This window comes from Pleurodeles waltl, chromosome 4_1, assembly GCF_031143425.1.
Source record: "Pleurodeles waltl isolate 20211129_DDA chromosome 4_1, aPleWal1.hap1.20221129, whole genome shotgun sequence".
Lineage (NCBI taxonomy): Eukaryota > Metazoa > Chordata > Amphibia > Caudata > Salamandridae > Pleurodeles > Pleurodeles waltl.
Window position 1 is genome coordinate 664,833,110 of NC_090442.1, and position 25,679 is coordinate 664,858,788.

The window sequence follows — 25,679 nt, forward strand, 5'->3', positions numbered from 1 at the left end:
CAAAGCACCAGAAATGGAAGGACACTAACATAATGCTCTTGTAACCTGATCATATTGTTAAACACAGGTATAACCATGATATTAAATATTAAACAAGTATTTCACCGGCCCTTCTTTAGCATAGCTGCCAAGCCTTCAGACTGCCCGTGACAGTTCTAGGGTTTCAATGCAGTTATGAGTGACACTGCACATATGTGTGACACTTAGAGTGATACTTTCAAGTGAGTAAAACCAAGAAATAAAGTGCATTTAAAGAGTTAAATATCCAAAATTACAACATTTTGAGCAATGAGAAGCTCTAAAAATACCTTGAAAAAAATGCAAAACTCTCGAACTGGAAGGTAAATTACCTACCGCCTCTTTCTGAAATGACTGTACTGTGAACAACTGCAGCACCATCATTTATTGTACTTAAGACACACCATGAGAAAGGTCGCAGTGGGCTTGTGGAGCCATATGTTTAGCCTGACAAGACATCTATGGTGGATCAACACTATTCAATAGGCACCAAGTAAGTTGTAGAGACAAGAGTGTCTCAAATTTTAATGAAATTAAGAACAAATTGTCTCCAGTTTTCATAACCATGTAACTAAAACGGAAAGGACTACCTAGTAGGTTAAAACACATGAGTGAAATTCAGTGCAGAGAAAGAGCACTACTCGCCTGACTAGAGAGACACCAGACAAAAACAAGCATTTGCAATGCAATGGGTCTCACGTTTGCTCGAGTTAAAGCTATTAGCATTTTAAACTCCTAACTGGACTTTTCTTACCACATAAACTGAAAAGTAAAACAATTTCACATAAGCGAGCAGACGGACGCCATGAGTGCAAAGCAAACACACAAAAGGAAACAAGTTTGCTCGCAGTGAAATGTATCATCAAAAGTGCAATTATCCATGTAACCGGCAAAAGTGCAATTATCCATGTAACCGACAAAAAGTGCAATTATCCATGAAACTGGCAAAAGTGCAAATATCCATGTAACAGGGTTGATGTCATGCAAAGCGCTCTACTACTGCCCAGTGAGATTGCGCTGCCTATGTAATAAAGAGAAAAAGCTGTCAAAACCATATGAAAAATATTGAGCCTCTATGTTTTCAGTAGTTGGCCGGTGCGCTCGAGGCGGGCTAAACACCGGAAAAGGCATGACATATGCATGCCTTTCACTAATTAAATCAAGCTAATTTTAAAAGGCAAGCCCATGAGCCAACCAACCTCTGAGCATGGTTACAAGCCCATAGAGAGATTGCACCAGGGACAGAGCGCTTTGCGCTCAACTCTAAAAAAGCTTACACTGACCTATCTCACTTACCCGTCTGGAACATTAGCTCTGGGCCAGAGAAGTAAAAAGAAAGCTGCCACTCAGTCCATTGTATAATTTTTTTTCAATCACTGTGTTAGTTTGTGCATGCTGCACGCAAGAACCTGTTTTGTGTAATACCAGGGAAAACAGAAATAACATCAGGCACAGGTGTAAAAACAGCAACAACATGCCCATACTAAGTGCACTTACAAATTGTCGCAGATAAAATTAGTCTCATAAGTGGAGAATTTACAAGCACATAAAATGGCAGAATTCTTCTGGCCTTATATTCCACAAGGCACTGGGGCAACAACCCTGGTGGAAATCAAGCTCACCAGTTATATAATGGTTTCTACTGATTCCAGGTCTTGGCATAATTTATTTTGGACATGTGACGAAACCCTTTGGAATAATCTGCAGTTGATTTGTTCAGAAATTATGATGGTGATTGGATTCAAATGACTGGGATTTTTGTCTGTCCAGTAGAATTTATCTTGTTGAATGTGCAGCTTGACCAAGTAGAAGCGTTTGTATCGGGTCAACTTTGGATTTTTCAGCACAGAACATGTACAGTGCCACGTTGCTATGTGGCATTTTGGTCTGGATATTACACTTAAAAGCATCCGTTTGTTTCCCTTGCTGCTGGCTTTCAAGGAAACTTTTTCCAGAAACATGGTGCAAGAGCTGCAGGGAACACTGGAAAACTGTTCCAAGGATAATAATCTCCCCTTACCACTAATAGCAAAAACATTTTCTCAGTGGCAGCTCCTCCTCTATGGTGGAGGATCATAGCTCCCTGTGAGCAGCAGCAGCTGCAAAACTTTAACAACGGAAAGGGGTTGTTGAATGGGTGGGGTCACTGGGGACGACAGGGACGAGAGGAGTGCACTGTGAACTCCCCTCAGCGCGCATGTGTGTTTGGCTGGCCGTCTCTGGCCGACCAAACACACATGCGCACTGTGCTCTCTCCAGCCCAGCACTGTGTTGCCGGGCTGGAGAGAGCAGGCTTAGGCTCCAAATCTGCCTGGAAGCACCCTGGATGGGAGCTCCAGCCAATCCTAACGCTGCTCTGAGCAGCATCAGGATTGGCCGCAGGGCAGGCTGGGAGCCTGTGCCTGCTGAGGGGACAGAGGAGCGGCATGGCGGAGCAGGTACGTTTTTATTTAATTTAATTTAATGTTTTTGTTCATCCCCCTGTCCTCTGCGCACTGTCCCGCCCCTTTTACACGCAGCGAGCCACAACTGTATTTTACACACGCATACCGGAAGCTCGGCACATCTGGCGAGCTACTGGCACACCCTGACATCTGAGGGGATGTATTTTTTCACTGCTCAGCTCAAGAAAGGAAGAAGGTACACAGCAGGCCTCCTTTCTGTTTAGTGAAGTGCCGTGCACTTTGCGGGACCTCTGAGTTACTCCGTGGAGCAGTAGAACTGACGCTGCCTTCCTGCCATCAAGGCTCTCTGCATTCTCTCACGGTGCACTGGCCGGTCCATGTGATTGTGATGTTGCTCAGCACCTGCCCTTGTGACAGGCGTACACCACTTGATCACCACAGTGGGTCCGCTCAACATTGGCGTAACAAAGGCCCCTGCAGCCCATGCTGTGCGGGGGACCTCGAGCTCCAGGAGGCCCTCTCAGCACAGTACACTGGCCCAAGAACTCCCGAGTCCGGAGAGGGGGTTCCGGTATGTACTGTGCAGGGAGACCCATCAAGTTTTATTACACCACTGCCTCTCAACAGGAGTTTGGACCCGGCGCTTCTGGTTAATTTGTTAATTTACCCTGCACTGCCAGGGAGGATCTGGCAGCATGTCCACTGACACAGTGAAGTCTGCTTCACCATAGCAACAAGTGGGACCCTATTGTTGGCGGGTGGAGACGAGCGCTGACAGCGGCAGCGCATGGGTTAAATGCCGTGCGCTAGCTGAAGCTTTTGAAGAACCTTATGATCTCAACAATGTTTTAGGAGCTCAGTATGCATGACTAATGGATGTTACTGTGGCGATGCGGACACCAGCACTAAGGTGCCCCAGTTTAACACCCGATGCTTGGTACTTAGCAGGACTGATTGGCACAGCCAATAGGTCACTTCACGCTGTTCAGCATGACTAAGAACTAAGGGGAAAAAGCATCATGACACAGCCAGTGCTCCTCGTGCACAGATGAGGGACAACTACCACCAAGCAGAGACACTACTACGCTATCTACAGCAACTGAAAAGATATTCAATCCAAATATATATTTCACCACAAAAATATTTTACAATTAGAAAAATAAACACCCCATTTATCAGCAACAAAGTAGTACCACTGTGCAAGTATTTATGCATCTTAGCTTCAGTTGATGCAAAAACACCATTGATGACAACAACCCAGGTTTTTTTTTTTTAATTCAGTGCATATCAAGCAAATATTTGGCTCACCAGACTATGCTAAAGGAACAGGAAAAGGTTTGGCCAAATCCAGCAGTCGACAACCAAAGGAAGAACTGCAATAATGCCTTGTTTTAGAAGGGCGACTTCCCTGCTGCTGTAAAAAGGGCTAGAGTGATCCCCATTCACATGCAACGCACAGCCGGCCCAGGCGATCTAGGTAACTTTTAGGCAAATAGAAAGCTTCAACAATATACCCAGACACATTCTCTTCTGGGCCTGCAGCAAGCTGGCTTCTCAATCCAGTTGCCAGTGTGGAATTTGTGCTAACAGCAGCGCTCAAAGAGCTAAGGGCATCTGACGTATGTAGGTGGTGATGATGGTGTCAGGCCCTTGGTTCTAGTGGATGTGCCCATGGATTTTGACACCAACCATCTTAAACAACCAACTGCAACTCCTCTAAGTAGTTAGCAAAGGGGCACTGCAGTGAACTGCATACGATACTATAACCATAGTTGATCTTAAGGGTTCCAGTTTACGTCCATAAGATCAATCTGTACAGTTTTTTGGGGTTGGCAATGTCACTGTTACATTTCAGCAGATATCCTCAGGCATTCCGGAGAGACTCACAGACCTCTGGTATTTCGTTTTACAATAATTGACATAAGAACTTCCACAGCCTTCGCCAGCTGACTACTAGCAATTTAGAATTGGATGCATTTTAAGTTTTTAACTTAAACACTTGCTCGTAAACACTCCATAAAGTAGTCAAATGTTTGTGATTATATAGAGTCTGATCTGTGTCTTGGTGACATGATCTCCAGTGAAGTAGGAGTGGTGGTTACCACCTAGAATCATTCCCTAACCACCTCCCAGAGAGTACAGGACATCCTAGTACTAATACACTCTTTGGATGGATTATGCAAATGGTTCATACGTGTGGTTCCGTGAATGGCATTGTGAAGACTACATTGCCTACAGAATGCGGCCACTAGGACCCAGACGATTCATTTCTTACCGCTGGCAGGTAAGTCGTAAAAGCGTGCAACTGAACACTGGTGTACTGCACACATTGCAATCTGAAGGGCAGGCCCACGTCATACTAATTCCGTGCTAGCACCTATGTTTCTGCCAGCCCTCTCCATTGCTCTAGCTCATGGTGTCTTACAATTAACTTTACTTCTGGAATCCTCTTCTCGAAACACTTGCAAATTTCAAACCATCTCACCTTCAGACAGGTACCAAAGGCCCTTTTGTTCAAGTAAATGCCACTGTGGATTAACCTCAGTGCCCAGAGACTAGGCAAGAAGTATTAGTGTAAACAAGTTGCAAATAGTAGAGCTATATAGCATAGGAAAACTTATCAAAACAAAGAAGCAACACACAGCAAAACAGCCCGGAAACACATAACATAACACCGCGTAGTGCCACACGGTTTAGCATAACATGGGCATACTGTAAAGGCAGACATGCTCAAGTGCACAAAGAATCCATGGTCGTATTTCACCCAAAGCTGGTGTGATCACCCAAACACCTGCATCTAACGCAGCGGTGAGTGAATTAAAACATTCACTAAGTATATCTGAAATTTTTAGGTTTGATCCCAGACAGGTATTCATCCGTGTCCATCTTTCCATTAACTCACAATAACATCAGTCACAGCAGGCTAAAGACAGCTCGCTTTGTCTTTACTCACCCAGATCCCTTAGGAAATCGTGATTTAATCCACAGAGAAGTGCCATCCCTTTGCTCGGCCTGGAGAACTTTTGCTACTCCTCCCACTTGATGGTCACATTCTCTCTTCCGTGTTCTAGCTCAGAGCACTGCTCTCTGCACAGCCATAACAACCTCTACTGCAGCCTTTCATCAATACTTGGTCTGCACCATCAAGCGCGAGGAAGTCCATAGCAATCTATCCCAGAGATCCTTCTGTCACATCCAATCGCCGCCCAGTGCCCCAGACCCGCGCGAGCGCAATGGCGCCGCGTGCCTCACTGTGATGCTGTCGTAGACGTCGTGCAGGAGACACCCGTCCAATTTAGCTGCTGGTCTCAGCAGGCAGATATTTGGCAGCAGCTACTCTTTCACAGCTGCATTCAGATTTGTCTTCTCTCCATGCAGCTTTTATTACAGTCATTTCTGCCACTGGTCCAAAGCTGGCGGGCATCAGCTCTTTGGTATGGCTGGTATTTCTCATGGAACCCTACACATGTAAAGACCACTGCCGGGTGTGCGCCTGTAAAAACTCCACTGAATAACCCTGCCGCATTCTCAAGCAGGCCAAGTACGGCTTCTTCGTCTAATGCAGACTGATTTTGCTGTAATCTATTTACCCAATGTTAGGATCTGAATTTATTTTTTAAATGACATCATTACAGAGCAGGTTACAGGTCTTCAGATGTGTCCAACCATTTCATGTTTAAAACATGTTTTGTACTCGATCGCAATTTCTATTAAAACATGAATAATTTACAAAAGTTCCACAATAAAGGAGATATGAATAAAGATGTGTGTCACATACGCCAAATCCTTTATTCATCAATAGTAACTTGCCAAAATAATGCATACTCACCAGTATTGATCTCGGGGCTAGATTGAAAGATCTTGTTAGGAAAAGGGAGTTGAAAAGTAACTCTGCTCAGCTATTTTCAGAATGGAGACAAGCAGAAAAAAAGTGACCCGTGAAAGTATTTCTTTATTCATTAGCTGGTTTATATAGTGCTGTATGCTATTAATATGGATCTATATAAATACAATTGCAAGCCAATGCAATGAGTGCCATAGAGGGGCTTCAGGGGCCGGACCCACATGTGGTGCCCCCTATGCCCGGTAGTTTGTCCTGACATCTACGTAGCAGCTGTAACATTGTTGGCAGATATTAGAATGGAATAAATGATGGAATTGATGGGCTGTATTTAGGTCTGTACGCATATGGTATTTGTATAGTGTGAACGCTGTACATTCTAGGTGTTCACAGGCACTGCTCTTCACAGGATCACCTTGTGGGATACATTCAACCACCTTTGTTCAGTTGCATCACCTTTTACAGAGGGGCACTCCTCTCTCTCTAGCAGGGGAGTGAGAAAGAGTGGGGTGTCTTCCACAGATCTCCTCTGATAGGGAGTGAATTGAAAAGCTCCCTAGTTCCCCTCTGTGTATGGGAGGGAGCAGAGTGGGCCCTCATACTCTTCTCGCTGCGGTTATGTTTTGTGTTGTGCAACATTTGCCACTTACTTGAACTCTTGTTGCTTCTGTGGGCAGGTATCAGGTTGTGGGTATGGCAGGTGGAGAGTCTTCACAGGGGTGAAGGTTGAATGGACCATATGATGAGTGAAGTGCTAAGAAGGGTGAGGGTTTACCTACGGTGGTGCTCCAAGCCACCAGGGGCCAATGGCATACTTGATGTGGGTTGTCTCAGGGGTTAATGAAGGTAGGGGTTTTTGATCCTTCAGTTCACTTCTAATTTAAGTTAGTTTCAGACAGTTATTGGGGGTCCTGTTGGACCTAATTTTGGGCAACATATCAAGTGTCTTTTGCTCAAGTCATGGTGTTTTGGTTGCAGTAGCTGTATTGCTGTGAATTAGGTTATGCCTTCCTTCTTTGGGGTGATTCATTCCTGTGTTACGTTCAATGGGTGTAAGATTACAGCTTGTCCTTTTTCATCACAGACTAGGGGGACTAAAACAGCCAAACTGGAATCCAAAACTCTCATCCTTTCATTACTATCCCTGTGAGTCTCGCCTAATGTCACCAACCCATTTTCCCTTTGGGCTCTCTAGGTGATGCACCTGCATGCTTCAAACACTGTTTCTAGATTTCTGTCGAAGGGGTCCCTTTTCTAGGTAGGTAGGTTTCTGCTGGATTAATCCCCTACAACGTAGATGTGGTTGGTTACATCGTTCTCAGTTATCCTGTGCCCCCACCACCTGCAGTTTCTGGAGTTCCAGAGGGCTAAGTCACATGTCCCCCGGTGGGACTGGGATGGGCATCACTGCGCTTTTGTGGACTGGAGCGGGCAGGATGACTTCTACAGCTTGCTCGGGCACGGAGGAGAGTTGAACAGATCCACTGATCCCTCCGGATCAAGAGATTAGCTTGGCTTTAACCACTTATTCCTGAATGGGGCAATGTGTAATGGCTTACAATACCATTCTCCTCAATGAGGCAATGGGACTGGGTGGTTGATAGTGAAACAGTGTCTATAATGAATGAAAGAATAAAATGGTATTGACAACTTGGATGCCTGTTTGGTGAAGTACTCCATAGCAGGGGATTCTCCCTCATGCGGGTGTCATCCACAGAACAAAGGATGCCGACAGAGGAGATATTTTGGTGGACGTATTTTTCGCTGCAGCCAAGGCGCTGAAATTAGATTATGTTTTTCATGATGATTATGACATCACTTCCAACACTCTTCCCTATCAGGGGAAATTTGAATGATCTCTACCATTCTACCTTTGACTCTGGCTTGTTAGGCAGCTTCAGCTCCTCTTTGCGGGAAGGGTACAGTGGGAGGTCTTCTCTTACTCCCCCCTTGATGATGGGGACAATGGTGATTTCTATGATAGCTTTTCTGATGACAAAGAGTAGGGTGGCTTCAACTACTCTTTTTCTATTGTGCACAGGGGGCTGGCTTGGCTTTTACTGCTCTTTACAGGGTGGGGACAGTAAAAAGACTTCCACTTCACCTTATATCATGGAGGAAAAGTCAGATAGGCAACACTGCTCTTCGTTTGATGGTGGATAGAGGGATGGGTTCCACCGCTATGCATGGCAGAGTGCAGCTCTGACTCCAAGAGTCCTAACACAGCTCAACTTCATTCAGCAGAGCACATTTGCCACTGCTGGATAACACGAGAAATAACTTACACTTTTAGTAAATCACTTTCACTTCTAATATCTTTAAAACATCATTTTATAGGCTCTAATGCTCCAGCCAATAGGTGTTGCTCAGCTCACAACGTGTTCTATATGAATGCTCTGTTACTTATACCATTAGAGAATGGTAACATCACAAATGGATTACAGTACCATAAAAATAAAATGTATAAAAATAATCTCCAATCAGCTTTGACCAGTCTAAAAATGAGGAGTTACAACCTAGGAAGTACGTGCTCTGGATCAGCATAGGCAATAGAGTGAGTGTGCTTCTTCTCAAGAGTCCGGTAATGAATGTCCAGTTTCACTAGAGATTTGTAAACTTCCTCATTAAAGATCCGTGCAGATTGCGCCCTGGGGAGTTCTAACATCAAACCACAAACAATGCAAGCTCACAACTCACACAGGAAGAAATGACCGAAACAGCAGAGTGACAAGGCAAATGACAGGTCGAGCAAGGAAGCGAGAATTAGAACTCAGGTATAGTAGTTCCGCATTTTTGTGGAACTCTTCATTACAAAGCACTTAGTCTCCCTGTGCTTCAGATGCTTCACCTTTTCAAAAATTGGAAGCACCAACAAACAAGCATTTGCAATGCAAAAGGTCTTGCATTTTATTGAGTTAGAGCTATTGGCATTGTAAATTCACAACTTGCCACATAAATTGGTCAACCCTGCCTCATAATTTTGACCATTTAATTCCAGTGGCCTAGCATTTAACTTAATCACTTCCTCTATCCTTCTTCCTCTATCTCAAAATATATACAATTTTCACATAAACCTTTATCAGAAATAAACTTTCGGCATTAGAGTGTAATGCTCAAAACGCCATAAGGAAAATATCTTTTGGGACTGATTGGAGGGTGAAAGGTAAGAGGGAGTCTGGAGTAAGGATGGAGAGGACAAGTAGGGTCGTAATGGTGTCATGTGCCCTGGAGTAAGAAAGGAAAATGGTTTTCTGAAATTTCGAAAGGAAAATACAGCAGCAATTAGAGTCGAGTGAGGTCCCTAGGTCTCTGAGCCCCGGTGCCACTGCACCTGTTGCTCCATTGGTGACTAGGCCTCGGGAGAGAAAGCGGATGGGGCAGAAAAAGAGAAGCGAAAGGAATGCAACAGACAAAAGGAAGAAAGAGAAGGGGGGTCACAAAAAAATAAAAGAAAGTAGGGAAAGAAGGAACAAGAAAATGAACACACAACTAAGAGAAGAAATGAGCAAATGTATGAGACAAAAAAAAGGGAAGGAAGCTAGCGCACAGAAGATAACGAGGAAACAATAATGAAGTGTGAAAAAGAAAAATGAACATTAGAGAAAGAGAGATAGTGAGAGAAACAAGCAGCGGAAGAGCCAGGGCACATATGTACTAACATTCGCACAGACACAGAATGGGAAAACTAGGTCATTCTGTTCAACATGGCTGCGTTTTGCTCAGGGCAGGGTTCTTCGCCACATTCTCAACAAGCCACACCACCTAAATGGTTCTGTGTTGCAGGGTGTCCATGTCTCTGGAGTCTGCTAAAGAGTGGAGTTGGTAGTTCCCTACCTAGTGTTCAGACTTGGTGGCTGCCAGGTGAGCATATCCAGGCATCATGGTTGCAGTCTCCATTTGGAAGTTGTCAGAAGTTTGCACACATTAACAACCAGGACTACATAAGGAACAAGGGCAATGTATGTTCCATGTTGTTCTGCACAAGCACAGATGGAACTGGAGCTGGTCTACATGCACCAAAGTTGTACTATGACAAATTGTCTTGGCCACTGTGTTTATACTGTCATTGCCAAGCTTTGGCCAGGCCATACTGAGCACAATCACAGGGACAGCACGCTCCATGGGCAAATGTTTCAGGTGATAAAAACATAATAACTCAGCACAGGGCATCGGCTTATTTACCTGCTGGTATTTAGGTGAGTATTTGCTATTCAGTCATTTTGTTCACAATGCCTTGCTTACTCGACTAGTGCAGAATACTTTTCGTTGACAAATACAGTCCTGCTAGGCAAATAGGTTGATTGCCTGCTACTGACTGTGACAGCATGCAGAGAAGATTCTTGCTTATCTGCAGATTGTGACAGCATACAAAGAAGATTTGTGTTTGTCTGCTGCTGATTGTGACAGCATACATAGAATATTCTTTTTCATCTGCTACTGATTGTGACCGTGTATAGGGAAGATTCTTGTTTGTCTACCGGTTGTGACAGCATATAGAGAAGATTCTTGTTTTCTGTGGATTGTGACAGCATCCATAGAATATTCTTGTTCATCTGCTACTGATTGTGACAGCGTACAAAGAAGATTTCTGTTTGCCTGCCACTGATTGTGACAGTGTACAGAGAAGATTCTTGTTTGTCTGCTGATTGTAACAGCATATAGAGAAGATATGTGTTTTCCTGCCACGGATTCTAGCAGTATACAGAGAAAAGTCTTGTTTGTCTGCTGATTGTGACAGCATGCAGAGAAGATTCAAGTTTGTCTGCTGACTGTGATAGTAACAGCACACAGAGAAGCTTCTTGTATGTCTGGCACTGATTGTGACAGCATACAGAGAAGATGTGTGTTTGTCTGTCATGGGTTGTGGCAGCATACACAGATGATTCTTGATTGTCTGCTGATTGTGACAGCATACAGAGAGGATTCTTGTTAGTCAGCTGATTGTGACAGCATACAGAGAGGATTCTTGTTAGTCAGCTGATTGTGACAGCATACAGAGAGGATTCTTGTTAGTCAGCTGATTGTGACAGCATACAGAGAGGATTCTTGCTTGTCTGCCACTGATTGGGACACATACAGAGAAGATTCTTGTTTATGGCAAAAAAACCTCTTCATTAAATTGTGTCCTTGTGTAATCCTAGTAGCTCCATAAAACTGGCAACCATGAGTGATAATGTTGATTGTAGGCGCAGTATTTATTTATTAATCATGACATGGTTAATTAAAACCTTTACATGATATACAAAAAAAGAAAAAGATACAGAGTAAACAGATAAAATGTGCACCAAGTAGGCTGCTGGTTCCTGATTTCTTCCGTATTTAACCCTGCTGCTACTTAGAAGCTAATGCTTCACAGATAAAACTGACACGAGCCAGGCTATTGCAGAATAAGGTCACTTTATAAATATCCTGACAATTCAAGTATGCACATGCTAGAAATGCTGGTGCGTAAACTCTGTTATTAGCCTTAGTACTGCTTAAAAGTTAATGCGCAGTGGGTAAGATGTCAGAAAAGTCACATTTTGACAAGTTAAAAACATCTCAGAAATGGTCTATATAACCACATGCAGTAACATAAAAAACTCCAGTCAATGTCCTGAGTCATACCTATATACAAAAATGAAAGTGCGAGTGTGCAAGCTATGCACTACTTAATATTAGTACTACTTAAAAAGCTAATGCACAGCAAGTAAAGATTTAAAGACGGGACACCCTATAACAAAACAGGGTCACACCAGTGGATACCCTGAGAGCATAACTATATATATGTACAATGCCAGTACAGGTAGTATGATGGAACCACGCATTCGGCAACCATGCATGCCTGAACAACGCAGTCGGAACAATGACCGCATTGTTTCCATGCATGCCATTACCATGCATGCCTTTACAACAATTTTTCTTTGAAAAGGCATGCCTAGTAAAGGCATGTGTAGAAACGACATGCGTGATTGTCGCATGCCACCCCCACACCCTAAAAACAGAAGTTTCACGATGCCCCCACGCTTAAAAACTACCCCAATAACCCCCACCCACCCTGAGCCCTAAAACCGCCCCACCCCCAAAAATGAAACCCAAACCCTAAACACAAAATGACCCCGACCCCTCCACCCCAGCCCCATAAAACATAAGTACCCCGACCACCACCTTTATAAACTACTCCGATACCCCACACCCACCCTGAGCCCTAAAACCGACGCCCACTCCCCAAAAAAAAACGACCCAACCCCTAAAAACAAAATTACTGCGACCCCCCCACCTCCGCCCCTAAAAACCTGCACCCCACCTGTCCTGAATACAAAATTACCCCAACCCCTGCCTCTAAAAACCCGACCCCCCACCTTCCCTAAATACAAAATTACCCCAACCCCACCCCTACAAACCTGACCCTCCCACCTGCCCTGCATACAAAATTACCCCAAGCCCCCACCCCCACCCCTAAAAACCCAGCCCCCCACCTGCCCTGAATACAAAACCCCTTAAAAAAAATAATAACCTAACCACCCCAACCCCTTCACCCCCCCTCCCCTAAAAACGACGCCAACCCAGCCCCACTTACCTGACTGCATCCTCTCCCGATGGATCTTCCTTTTTCTCTGCCTTAAACATGCATGTGCGTTGTTCAGCACATGCGTGGTTAAGGCAGAGAAAAAGGCCTGGCAAGTGTCGTTCTGCTTGCATGAACAACTCAGGCGTGGTTCCGGAGGCGTTGTCCCGGATCTTTCCCGCCAGTGCATGCTCTCCCCCAAAGTTGTCCTTAATTATAAGCACAGCAGATAAAACTGTGAAAAGGCTCACACTTTAGCCAAATAAACGAATACAAGTGCCATCTGCATGCTATTCCCCAAGGACTCTTCATTTGGTCTCCTTAGTAGAGAATGACAAACACACACTGTCCTTGCTAATGAACATAGCAAAAAGAGCATGCTTTTCCCTAAGGACTCTTGATAGAGTCCCTTGGGTGAGACGAACAAATATACAAAGTGCCAGTGCATGGAAGGTGCAGATGGAAAAGGTGGAGACTTTAGGATATAGTTCCTCCATTTGATTGTGCAACTGCTTTAAATTGCTGTTGTACAGAAGTGATACATTTCACCAAGCATGCTATTACGTGGGGGCTCTGACTTTGCAAGCAGAGCAACAAGGCTTCAAGGCATGTCCTTACTGTGTTAGCATAAAAGAGATTGCATAGAAGCTCTCTGCGCACCGCTTGCAAAACAGGGCACATGCACCGTATGTTCAAGAAAGATTTGTTCAACCACTGATACAGCCTGCATGACAGTGAACTCAGTTCTGGGGCCCATGATGGCTTTGCGTCCTTTGTAGGTAACAGGCTGACACTTAGTGCTAAAAATGTGGATTCGAAACAATAGCTCTGGGGCGTTGGTGATTTGTAGGTATTGATGCATAGCCACAAGTGTCTACTTTTGTGAAACCGTTCCTTATCTTGCAACCAGGGTAACAGCCTTGCTTGTTTATTCACTGCAAGTTTAAAGTATGCTGAGGTAAGTGCACTTACCACAGATGTAGCAAGGCCAGCGCTTTTAAAGCCTCACGTCTCACCTTAGCCCAGCAATTTGTTTGGCTATCCTGAATTTCTTTCCAGATTAGTGATTTTAAAGTATTAGGTGGGCCCTTTCTTACAGTTGACAAATATTTGAGGAGGGCACCTTGTTGCGCTGGTCCTTGCCCGAGGAGCCTAAATTCTAATCCGAATGGGACGGGTGACGAGAGTTGTGGAAGGTGGAATAGCAGGCGATAGACTTTACTCTGGGCATTGTTAGAAAATTAGCTAATTTGTCCTGGGAAAGCCAGTGCTCTGTAAGACAGCACTGGGATCAGTTTTGATTTGATTGCTATCAAAATTGGTTTCCAGGTTGGTGTAAGGAATTTGCTGGGTAGCTTTTGAAAGGCAGCAATCGGTGAAGCAAGACATGGTGTCAGGGCATTTAGGTGGGGCTTGGGCAACTGCCGATTTGTAGCCAAACCCCAGGTTATTTGTAACTGGGGCATCTTTCTATTAAACTGCTGCCCAGGTACCATTTACTCTCCTTTTTGCAGCCATTCCCAAAGATGACTATTTTAGCTTTGTCTAAATTGCCTGTCATCTGATTTGTTGTGCAATATAGAGCTAGAGTGTTGAGCAAATTTCGCAAACCAATGGGAGTTAGGTTCATAAGCACAATGTCTTCTGTGTACTTCAGTGATGTCAGCAAGTGCTGTCCCAGTTTTGGGGGGTGTGAGTGCACCCCACCCAGAGCTGGACTCAAGTCTGAGATAAACAGATTGAATAATGTAGGCACAAGGACACAGCCTTGTTTTAAGCCTCATCCAGTTGGAACGACTGTGGATAAACCCTTATTTGTGCCCAGGCTAACCTCAGCCCAAGTGTCAGAGTACAACAGCTGTAGTGCCCACAGGAGATTGGCTGGAATGTTCCAGCAGAAGGCTAATTTGTGCCACAGCAAATTCCTGTAAATGTGGTCAAAGGCTTTTGAAAAATCAATGACGCTCGTATAAAGGAGTTGTTTTTTCTAAGTGTGTTTCAATATTAGAGTGCAGAACGCAACGAGGTTATCTGTTGTTCTTGAGCAGGGACGGAAGTCTGCTTGATTATGTAAGAGCCCTCTTGATTCCTCCACCCAATTTTCCATTTCCTGCAGGAGGATTCCAGCAAAGATCTTTGCATCGGTGTCTACTAATGCGATTAGGTGATAGCTCTCTGGGGCGGGGTAGGGGCCTTTTTTGTAGATCGTGTGAAGGACTGGCCCTCGAAAAGTCTTTGGTATATGGTTCTCGCGAAGGCTGTAGTTGAATAGTTGGCAGAGTATTTTGCCTCATACATCTGGGTCTTGCTTGTATATTGAGGTGGGAACACCATGTGGACCAGATGCTCCAGAGCTTCTTCTTATTTGTGCCCCACTGGTGGGTTGGGAGATAACAAGTGGTGGTATGTCCGCCTTATTGTTTTGAGTACGGCTGAGTTAGTTTGTTGCTGCAATATAACAATCCAGTACGCACCAGCCAAGTTTGTTGCGTAACATTATTGCCTGCGGCGCAAGCAGGGCCATGCTCTGGATGATTGATCAGGGCCCACAATGATTTGTTATTTTTTGCTTTGCAGGCTTGTGGAATTCCGATCTAGTGTTCCTCATTTCTTGCTCACTTTGCTTCCAATATAGCTTTCTTATATTCTTTCCTGATCTCTGATAAGGTAAGACGTACCAGGTGCATGCTGCTGTTGCATTGTCTTTGCAGCTTTTAAAGCATGCTTCTGTAGTTCGAGAGTGCTATTGTACCATTTGCTGTTGGCTGAGCGTTTGTGGAGCAAGAGTTGCCAATTGTTTGCCTCAAGGGAGTTTTTTAAGGCTGCCAGGACATTTGCCCAGTCAGCCAATGGGTTCTGTAGTTTCCACCTACCTTGTGGGTTAGTCCTTTTCCATAGCTCATATTTTGTCTGAGTGACTTCCGTCCATCTTATTCGAAGCCACATTGCTCCAGAGTCTTGGGGACCCTGTGTTTCAACTTTCAGTAACATAATCATTGTTGTTTATTATCCCTACCATTAAAGGGTAGTGGTCACTTTCTCTTCGTCTTTCTCCTGAAAAAGCTTTGACCCTGTGAAATATATGGAAGGAGAGAAATAGATAGTCTAGTATGGACTCTGCTGTTTTGGATTTGTGGGACGCTGCCACTGAGTGATCTGAGACAAACCTTCCATTCAGTGCCCTGAGACCCGTTGCTTCCAGTGTTGCCAATAGGTGGTGGTCAGCTCTATCGAGCTATGCCTACTTTACAACTTGCTCAGGTATGTTCCAGCCAGCATCCAAGGTGTGTGCCTCCGTGCTATTACTAAGGTGGTTAGCCAGGTTTAAGTTAAAGTCGCGGATCACTATCCATTCTGCACACGAGTGTCAGCTATTGAGTTCAACAAGGCTTGCTCTAGAGCTGTTGTTGCCTTTTGTCTGCGGGCATCCTTAGGGTTCAAGAAGATATTCACTATCAGGACCTTAATTTCCCAAGACTAGATTTCCAGTTGTTACTTATTAATGCTTACACGTGAGGAGAGTTTATTTCCAAATCAATTGCGTTTATATTTTTATTAAGGGTCACATAAATGCTCAGTCTGCCCTTTGGCCTGCCTTTACCTCTGTTTTTTTCAGCAGGTTTATGGAATTGTGCATAACCCCAGAGCTGTGTTTCATCGAGGCTCCATGTCTCTTGGAGGCATATTACGTTGTGCGCGAATAGGTAGGTTTCTAGCACGGGGTCTACTGCGATTTTGTTTGTACCTGCAATGTCCCATGAAATTAGAGTGAACTTGTTCTTGTGGGGGGAAAGTCTGGTTTTCTGTAGGCTCCTGTGTTCTAGGGACAGCTGCAAGCCACTTCAGACCTGTGCCCCCAGGTGAAGATATGTTGATGCACTGGGCTCCAAAAAATGTTGATATAGTTATTTTAAAGTTTTGCTTTACTTGTGTTGAGTCGCTACGTGCGTCTTTGCGCCTGCTAGTACCGATTGGCTGGCTCCTGTAGTGTCAAAGTTGGCACAAATACGCTGGAATATAAAGTGAGGGTATTTCTCGGACACTGGCGAGCTCACATGGATTCCCCACTCCTCCAGCAGCACTCTGTGCCTTAGGTTGTGGTCCTTGGTTTTGACGTCACTGAATTGTATTTCAGAGGGTTCACTGCAATATTCTGGTCCAGGCGGCAAAAAGGATACGCAGTCCAGGTTCATGCTGTTTATTTTGTCGAGGCACGGGAGGGACGAGCAGATTTTAATAATGTTTGTCCTATTTAAAATATCCTAGGGACCGCTAGAATTATAGCTAGGCCTAAATATTAGCGTGGCCTGCAAAATAAGCATTGTTTCTGTCTCAGTTTTTCATTTGTTGTGTCCCTGTACATTACTAGAGACTGAGCAAGAAGCCCTGTGTGATAATGGTTTTGTGCTTGGATGAAGCTCCTTTCCGTGTCCAGTTTTGCGTGTTTGGGGGATAATGGCAGAGAACGACTGCCCACATACGAGATGGGGCAAGACTGATCCGTTTCCCCATAGCATGCCTGAGTATTGGAGTGCTGCAGGTTATGATTGTCTCCTTCCTGTTGGGTCTCCCCTGGCTGTGCAAACAAGGGGAGAGCATCTCCCGAAGGGTCTTGTTCGATCACAGAACTAGTAACATGGGGTATGTCCTAGTTTAAGGCTGTTTGAGATATAGTAGTGGCCCAATAACTTGAGTACTTATTACTTGCATGCCGGTCACACTCACAGTTTGGTAGACTCCTGAAGGAAGTGGAGCTGACTGGTCGTTAGAATGTCTATCTAGACTTTCTGCGGCTTTAATTGCCTGTTCTATTGGCGGCATTGTAAGGGGCTCTTCTTTCAGCTGTTCGAACGTCCCTAAGGTGACAGATGTTTGTGGATTCAGGTCATGGTTGGTGATGCTCTGTATATTCCTGGGTTAATGTAGGTCAAGGCTCAGAAGAGCTTCTTTTTTAAAGCGTGACTGGCCACGAGCTTTTCTGCATTGTTCTGTGTACCTTTTTGTGACAGTGCCCTCTGCTGCTCCACCTGACAAGCATCAGTCTTGGTGATTTGCAAATGTTTAAATAGGGGATAGGCTTGCTGGCCTTCGTGGCTGTTAGGTTGCCTAACCTCGGGCAGCCTTGAGATTTTCTTATTAAATTTTTTCTGCCTTTTTGTATTTTTTTGTCTTTCATGACGTTTGGTAGTTCTTTTTCACGCTCGGGCTATAGCTGCAATACTGCGTTGCTTCCCCCGCATGGGTCTGTGCTCTTGTAATCAGGGTGTTCAGTTTTTCTATTTTTGCTTCAATTGCCATATTATAAGATGCCACGGTCTTTAGAACAGATATTGTCAGTGTTCATTGTTGTTGCTGTTGTAATAACAGACAGTAGTCTGTAGAGGATACTCCACTCTGTTCCTTTACTGTCCTGTCTCTCGGGCTGCCTTTCTGCCTCAAACTCGCATTGCACGTCGGGGTCCAGGCTTCTGCATGTGGGCCTTAAGAGCTCAGACTTGTCTGAGATAACCGAGTGCTGATCCAGTCAAGTACACTGTTGTTCTTCTCCTTGCTTTGATTCTGCATCTCAGACCCATTTTGATTTTTAAAAGTTCGACTTTTGTGTTTAAATCCCGAGGAAGCTGGCAAGACTTGAAGCCATGCCTGGTCCACCAATATAAAAGGCTTTATCAGATTGATCTGTGGGGATAACGGATTGATTTGGTGCAGACATGGAAAAGACGGGTTCCAGGCAATTCACGACTTTAGCAGCCTCTACATCAGACACCGATCCTTGTAGCCAGGGCAGCAGATTTCTACTTTCAATTTCCAAGTTCTGCATAGTTGCGCTATAATTTAACGATCTAATGGCTGGGCAATCTGCGATTAAATCCAGCGAGTGCTCCTCCGCTATGGCTCTTTGCTGGGCCTGCTTAGATCACTTAAGGCAAAAATATTGCTGTATTGCTTTTTCCCCATTTTGGTTGGATTTAGTTTGGCTGTTCCCAATAAAGCTTTGTCTTTGAGTTGATTCAGCCGTTCCCTCCCTGAGTAACGTCACAAGTATAAACTGGCATTGGACTCCTATTCCTCGGTCTCCTTATGTTAAGGGAGGAAGTGCCTCTGTGTGTGTTTCTTTTTTTTTTTTTTAAACATGTTCTGACCTCTGTCATGGGCCATTGGGCCATTAACAGAAGAGAACTGCAGTTCTCATTTTGAACAAGGTTACAGCGTTTGCTCACAGGGAATCCAGGGGAAAATGCAGCTATAATTTAGCAGCAGTGCGGAACAAAGGCGTTTTTTTATTTTATTTTTTTAAATGTAGTACTTGAGTGGCTAGCTCCCGTTTTTCATGTATTTGGGGATTAGAGTCCCACCTGCTCGACGTGCCAGGTCGTCTGGAATTGCTGCTTCTCTGTTTTTCTGCTCCTCTGAATCCTTGGGGCTTCTGTGTCTTATAGGCGGAAGCCTTCCCAGCAGCCGGCGGGCGTCAGGAGGGGGAATTTCTGATGTTACTGACGAGCTGCAACCTAATCAGCTTCCAGCAAGCGTCTGGCGAGGGGGCAGGGGGAGTCGAAAGAGAGCGGTTCTGAATAAGGCGAGGAGATGATTGGAGGGTCCAAGCAGGAGCACACCAGGCTGACCTGCAAGCTGCGCCCAGACCTAGCTGGGCCACTTCCGCAGGGCACGGGCTCCCTCTTGCTGTTGGCTGACTACAGCCACCGCGCTTGCACCGTACTCCTTGTCCCGTAGGCTTCTTCGACTCAGCTAGGTGCCGTGAAGGTAGTGAGGTCAACCGCTGCCACTCCCAGTGTTGTCCCTGCCCCCCGCGGGGTGTACCTCATCCACAACAGGATGTCCGCTGCTGCACCCACTAAGAACCAGAACCACTCAACACGAAGGGTCAGAGAGCGCCGCAGAAGATTTGATCGGTTGTCGATTGTATTTTTATGTAGCGTTTACTACCCTTGACGAGGCATCGATTACCTTTTTTTAGGGTCGAGTCTGCATTGCATGCGCTCGTGCATGCGCAGCGAGACGCTTAAGTTATTAGTAAAGGGCTCGGAGCCCTGTTGACGTCACGTCAGTGTGTTTCATTGGTTCGTGGGCTTGCCTAGTAAAATCTGCTTGCTTTCATTAGTGGAAGGCATGCACATGTCATGCCTTTTCCGGTGGTTAGCCCTCCTCGAGCGCAGCGACCAAGTACAGAAAACATGCGAGGCTCGCTGTTTTCTGTCGGATCGTGGACTACTTTTTCTCTATTTTCCTAGTGCGATTTTGCTTGGCAGAAGTCGAGCGCTTTACACAGTTAATTTCACTTTTTCGGGTTACGTACATAAAAGCACTTTTGCCGATTGATGAAAAGTCGGGTTAGGAGTTTACAACGCGATCAGCTCTAACTTGAGCAAACGCGAGACCCGTTGCATTGCAAATGCTTGTTTAAAAAGTGGCGAGGCTACGTTACACCAATAGGTGGCATCGTTCCTGTCCCACTGACAGAATGAAGAGGCGCCAGGAAGTTAAGTAACATAATCTGCTATAAGCCATGCCAGGCCGCCCTCCCCGGTCTAGATGGGGGTTTTAAGTGCATTATGCTTACCACACATGGATGCATCTCGCATTTACATTTGTTTATTCATCACAAAACCAGGCTCGTAAATTATGTATGGAAGAACACACATTCCTTCGGTAGACAAGCCCATATTTGAGAATGCCCTGGGGCGCCATTAATTTGGCAAGGACATAATTTCCATTTTAACACATTCCAGGCAGCCGAATCTTTGCTGCCAAATCCCCCAACACCACTTTGAAAAAGTTCACTCCAGTTAAACCCTGATCTTTGAGCTTCGACATACAATCCTGAGCTTAATATTTTATCTACTATAGTCACGAAAACCTAATGCGAATTTGCCGTAACCATGTACAGGATACGAAACTAGTGCTCCCAGGAAACCCCGGTTGGAGAATGCTTCTGTCTGACTTTTTAATTGATGTGGCATAGAGGGAAAAAGAAAGACTTGAAAATCGCCAGTTTAAAAAACATACACATAAATAACTGCAGTCACATTCACTGCACAAGTCTTTTTTAATCGCAAAATATACTTCACAATTGTAACCGCCTGTGACCCAATATTTAACTCATTACGTGTCTCGATATCAGGCCCGGTGTATTCCTTCCCCAGCAGGTGGAGCTACCAGAGGGATCTGTAACTAGATTCGGCGAGTGGTGTATCAGGCCTATTAAGGTGTACCTCACAAGTACTCAGAAATTATAAATTACCAAGGGAAATCGGAAATGGCACCCCCGAATCCCCTGGTAAGTATTACTTTCTTTTTAAAGCTTTCCCCACTCGCAGTATATCATATATACCCGCGGTGGGGCGATAACCCGTTACCGGTCCTAGCGGAATTACAGGGCCACTTGTAATGAGAGTGACAGTGCTTTGAATAACTTAATACTTCAGAGTATACAGGCGTCCAGAGAGGTAGCAGGCTAAACAGCGAGTACATGAGCCCAGTAAATTAGAGTCGTGTTTCCTTGATCATTCCAGGGCCATACGTTGCTATCCCACAGGAGCCAACGTTCAAGAAGAAGAATTTCGAGTGTCATCCACTCAATAGGAACAATTATGGGAAAACCCGGGTCCACGCCATTAGCACGACCTTTGTGAGTTCAGGAAAAAATATTTCCTTAATTATTTTCTGTTCCTTTCTCACTGGTACAAAGGTTATCTGTTTTTTTTTAAATCTGCTTACACAGAAAACAGGACGCCATACACCAATTTCAGAGGAACCCAACAAAGTTTCTGGAAACTCGCTTCTTCAAAAGGTGGGATGTCTGATGGTTTGAACACCAAAGAGACAGCTGAGGGCTGCATATGGGGTCATTTAGCTTTTTTCTCAGCATCGTCATCTCTTAGTTGACGGACCAGTCCCGGTGGGATTTCCGAGCAAGGGCACCAGTGACTAAACGTCGATTATTGATTTACTCCCATATTACATTTAGCGCAGTTTTGGTTCAAAAGAGCTGATGTAGCAATATGGTTTCTGAGAATGTGCATCACTCTGTCACGTAGCACTTCGAGACGCCTGTTGATATAAAAGATAATGGAAGCCATATACGGAAGTAAACGTTATCCACAGCAGATAACAGCCTGTTCTCTGTGATACAGGAAGGGCTGCATTATGTCATCACTGTCTATGTTCATTCATCCATGCATCCACTAAGCAAGGTCAGACACCCAAAATACCAAAAAGTGTGGAGAATAGCTTTGGACATTGAACTCAGATTTGTTTTTTTTGTTAGTTGAGAGCAGTGCGTGAAAAGATGAGTGGACCAATGAAAAGACCACAGGTACGTACTGGCCCGCCCTACACGCTGCTGTTGTGGCCTGCAGGGGAATTTTACTTAAGGGACTGTGTGAAGCCAAGAAGTCAGGCAAATGGCTCTGCTTTAGAGGAGTTATACACCAATTCAATGTTTTCCTGAGTCTTAACATTTATTTCATTAAGCTAGCTCTTGTGCAGAACATCATTTAGGAGGTTGGAGTCTCTGCGTCACTCAAAACAAATGAACGGACATGTATGTGTGCACAAGCACAGTGCAGGTTTTGTGCACGTTCTAATTTCGCTTCTGAGGACACAAATGAAGGGGGCTGCTTGCAGAAGACATAGCATTTACCGGTTGCCCCATCCTAAAAATCAGACTCTGGCTTCTGGAAAGACTCAAAATCCACAGGAAGGTTTTCTGTCTCACCTACAAGTGCCATAGGAATCAACCCAAGCAACAAAAGATCCCCCTAAACACCATACACAAACATCTTGATGCACCAAACTATTCCTCAGCTGCACCCGACACCCACAGCATAAATATCAATAACAAACGCCTTGAAAGTCAGACTGGCAAAGTATGTAAAGCTCTCACCATTAGGTCCTCGGGCAAGGTGCGGTTAGCAGGGACGGGAAGAGGTTACGGTGCAATGGTCATATCTTCATTTAAATGCATTTTTGCACTTTGAAAAAGGAATCGAAAAGGTCTGGCATATCAGATTGGCGCTACCTATGCCTCAATGTGGCACCCGTGGAATTTAGAAAGCTGAAAAGCATCATGCTGTCAACTATAGAGGAGACAACTGAATCCATTATACCACCAGGTTCTTTCTCTGATGATATTCAGTAATGGAAGAACACCCTATGGTTTGAAAAACACGTTTCAGTTGAGAGGTCACATTACATGGGCATGTTTACAGACCAGCTTCTAAAATTATTAGGCTGTGCATCTCATAGAGGTGAGCAGATAAAAATTATGGGTATGGGTCACAATAATTCTAAGTTATTTTGACCTTATTAATGCAGTAGCTGATTTACAACAACGTGAAACTTTTAATATTAATGTAGAATTGGGTCACATTAATGAAAACTTTGGGAGAAACGTCACTAACCTGTTAACCTTTAGCCAACATTTCTTTGTATGTCCATTGTTTAGGGCTTAGGGATCACACAAAGACCAAAAGAGTTGTGTAGTCAAATATTTGAGCTAACAGTTGAATACTGTTAACTGAGATGGAGGGTGGATTTTTTTCAAATAACAATTATGCATAAGAAAAAGAATCAAGTTACAAAACAGCAATGCTCAGATGGTTGGCAAGTTCACTGTGGCAGGAGCACACAGTTTGGAAAGCTAGGTAAGGCAGCACTAGGACTCTGGTTTCCTGGGTCCACAATCAGTAATTCAGGATCAAACCAATTATTCTTACTTATAACAATTATACTCAAAGGGTGCAAAAGATAGACTGTTTATTGAAACACCTGCAACTTCTCCACAACTATTATGACATTCAGGAGTACAACATATTCACATAATGTTCAAAAACAGAATTGCCAATACTTTTCTGCTACAAACACTAAAGTAATTTTATTTCCAGTAACAACTTTTATTTCAGTTGCTCCATATTTCAAAAAAGTACTCAAATCATCTATTTTCAAAACTGTGAAACATTACATTTGTAAACTTATGAAAGACAATTCCCCGGTATAAAAAACACAAATGGACATATCTTGGGTGAAAAAAGTAAGTCTTAGTTAACAGATTTTGAAAGGTCAATAAAATATTTAATAATTCATATCTATAGAATAAGCTACACTGTGTTAAACATTAGGAGACTGTATCTGCGGCTCGGGCCTATAACTCCGATTCATGGCCTTTAACAATCAATATAGCCCTCGGCAGTGGAATACAAGGCTATAATATAATGTATATAACAAAAAGGTATACTGTTCCAAAAAGTGTCTGCCTAAACGAGTTTTCACGAGCGGGTCATGTCTTAGGAGTACCCTCAAGCATCAATTCCGACGCTAGGCATCATCATCGGGCTAACTTCTCGCCGGACCGGCACTGCAATGTCCGACGGGCCACTACGCAGATGGTAGTGGCTCTTTGACCGAAGATGGTATTACTGATCAGATGGAATCAGTAGGGTATGATAACGCAAGACGGAAAAGGAGAGTAAGAAGTGTATTAAAATTGGCTCTGAACACCAAATGTCTTTAATACGTTACTTTATGTGAGGGTCAGGCCAAGATTAAAAATGAATAAAGGAGTTCGAAGGGGAATAATGTACCCTATACTCCTAACAAAAAGGGGGGAAGGAGGAGAAATACTCAATCCTAGCACTGAGAGGTCGACATGTTTCGCGCCTGGACGGTCTAAAATAGATCCAACGGTGCTTCTTCAGGACCTTAAAATGTAACTTCTCCTAAAAAACAGATAACAATAAGTGCTGGAGGGTCACTTACAGTATATGGACTTATTAGTCACAGTCAGTCACCTATTAGGTCGCCCATCCCATGTAGAGATAAGGCATCATGAGGACGCTTAAACCTCAGACCAGAGAAGGAACCATTGTATGCTGTCTCCGATCCGCTGTGCACCTACCCTGGGGCACGTCCTATAATGTAATGTAGTACAATAAACCCAACAAAACCAACAATTGCTTACAGCCCTTTGAACTGGAATCATTTGCACCATGTATCTGGGAAAATGCAGAAAAGTTATCAAAGGAAAGTAATTCAATGTTTTTAATGTCACTGTAAATACGGCGATTAAAGAGGGGTCGATGGAGAAGAATGCACTAGAATACTGCTTGCAATCTTCTTTTGCTAGCATGTATCACACCAACGCAACAGGGAACAACAGTAAGATCCATGTCACATCAGGAGACTCCCTGATGAAGGGTCACACAGTTACAGTCTTGTACAGTCAGTGTTGGCCTGGTTATAACTGGACTCACTAACATCAAGTCCCATCAGCAAATACTTCCAAGAAAAATACAGTGGTCTCCAAACTTTTTAATGCCGCACCCCCCCGCCGTGATGAACAATAAAAATCATTGGGCCCCCCCCTCAGAATTTTTCACAATTACTTTATAAAGATGGCAATGTTTAAATATGTCTAGACCTATTTAAATATTACATTTTTAAAAAGGTAACATTACTTAACTGCAATAACATGCTTCGCCTTAAAACAAAGGCCTGTTATCTTTATAATGCTGCTTTTGGCCAGAGTCTGGCGCCCCACCCCTTAGATCACTTGATGCCCCCCTAGGGGGACCCGCCCCCCAGTTTGAAGACCTCTGCTCTATGGAATCCAAAAATATATATGTTTTCTCATTTGGCTGACAGGAACACTTGTATCTGCGTTATTCCTCCACAGCGCCCCTCTCGGTCAATTTTGTTCACTATTCTCGGTTTGGTTTTCACAAAAAATCTGTCCTTCCATCAGTGATTAGTAATGCTGGCTACACTTTCTTGCTTAGGTGTTTTCAGTGTTAAGTGCTTTATATACTTATCCAAAGCCCCCCACTACAATCACCTCAAACAATGAAGGGAA

General features: G+C 44.2%; 1 protein-coding gene across 21 annotated transcripts in view; it reads right to left on the reverse strand.

Moving 5' to 3' along the window:
• GRIP1 (glutamate receptor interacting protein 1) overlaps positions 1 to 25,679 on the reverse strand; it is a 1,044,357-nt gene that overhangs the window by 418,844 nt on the left and 599,834 nt on the right. The window contains exon 1 of one of the 21 annotated variants that reach the window (XM_069229155.1): positions 5,377 to 5,608. The exons of the other annotated variants lie outside the window; for them this stretch is intronic. Within the exon in view, the coding sequence (XP_069085256.1) occupies positions 5,377 to 5,422 (46 nt within the window). The 5' untranslated portion in view covers positions 5,423 to 5,608. Of the gene's footprint in view, positions 1 to 5,376; positions 5,609 to 25,679 lie in introns of those variants that run through there. 21 annotated transcript variants of the gene reach the window in all.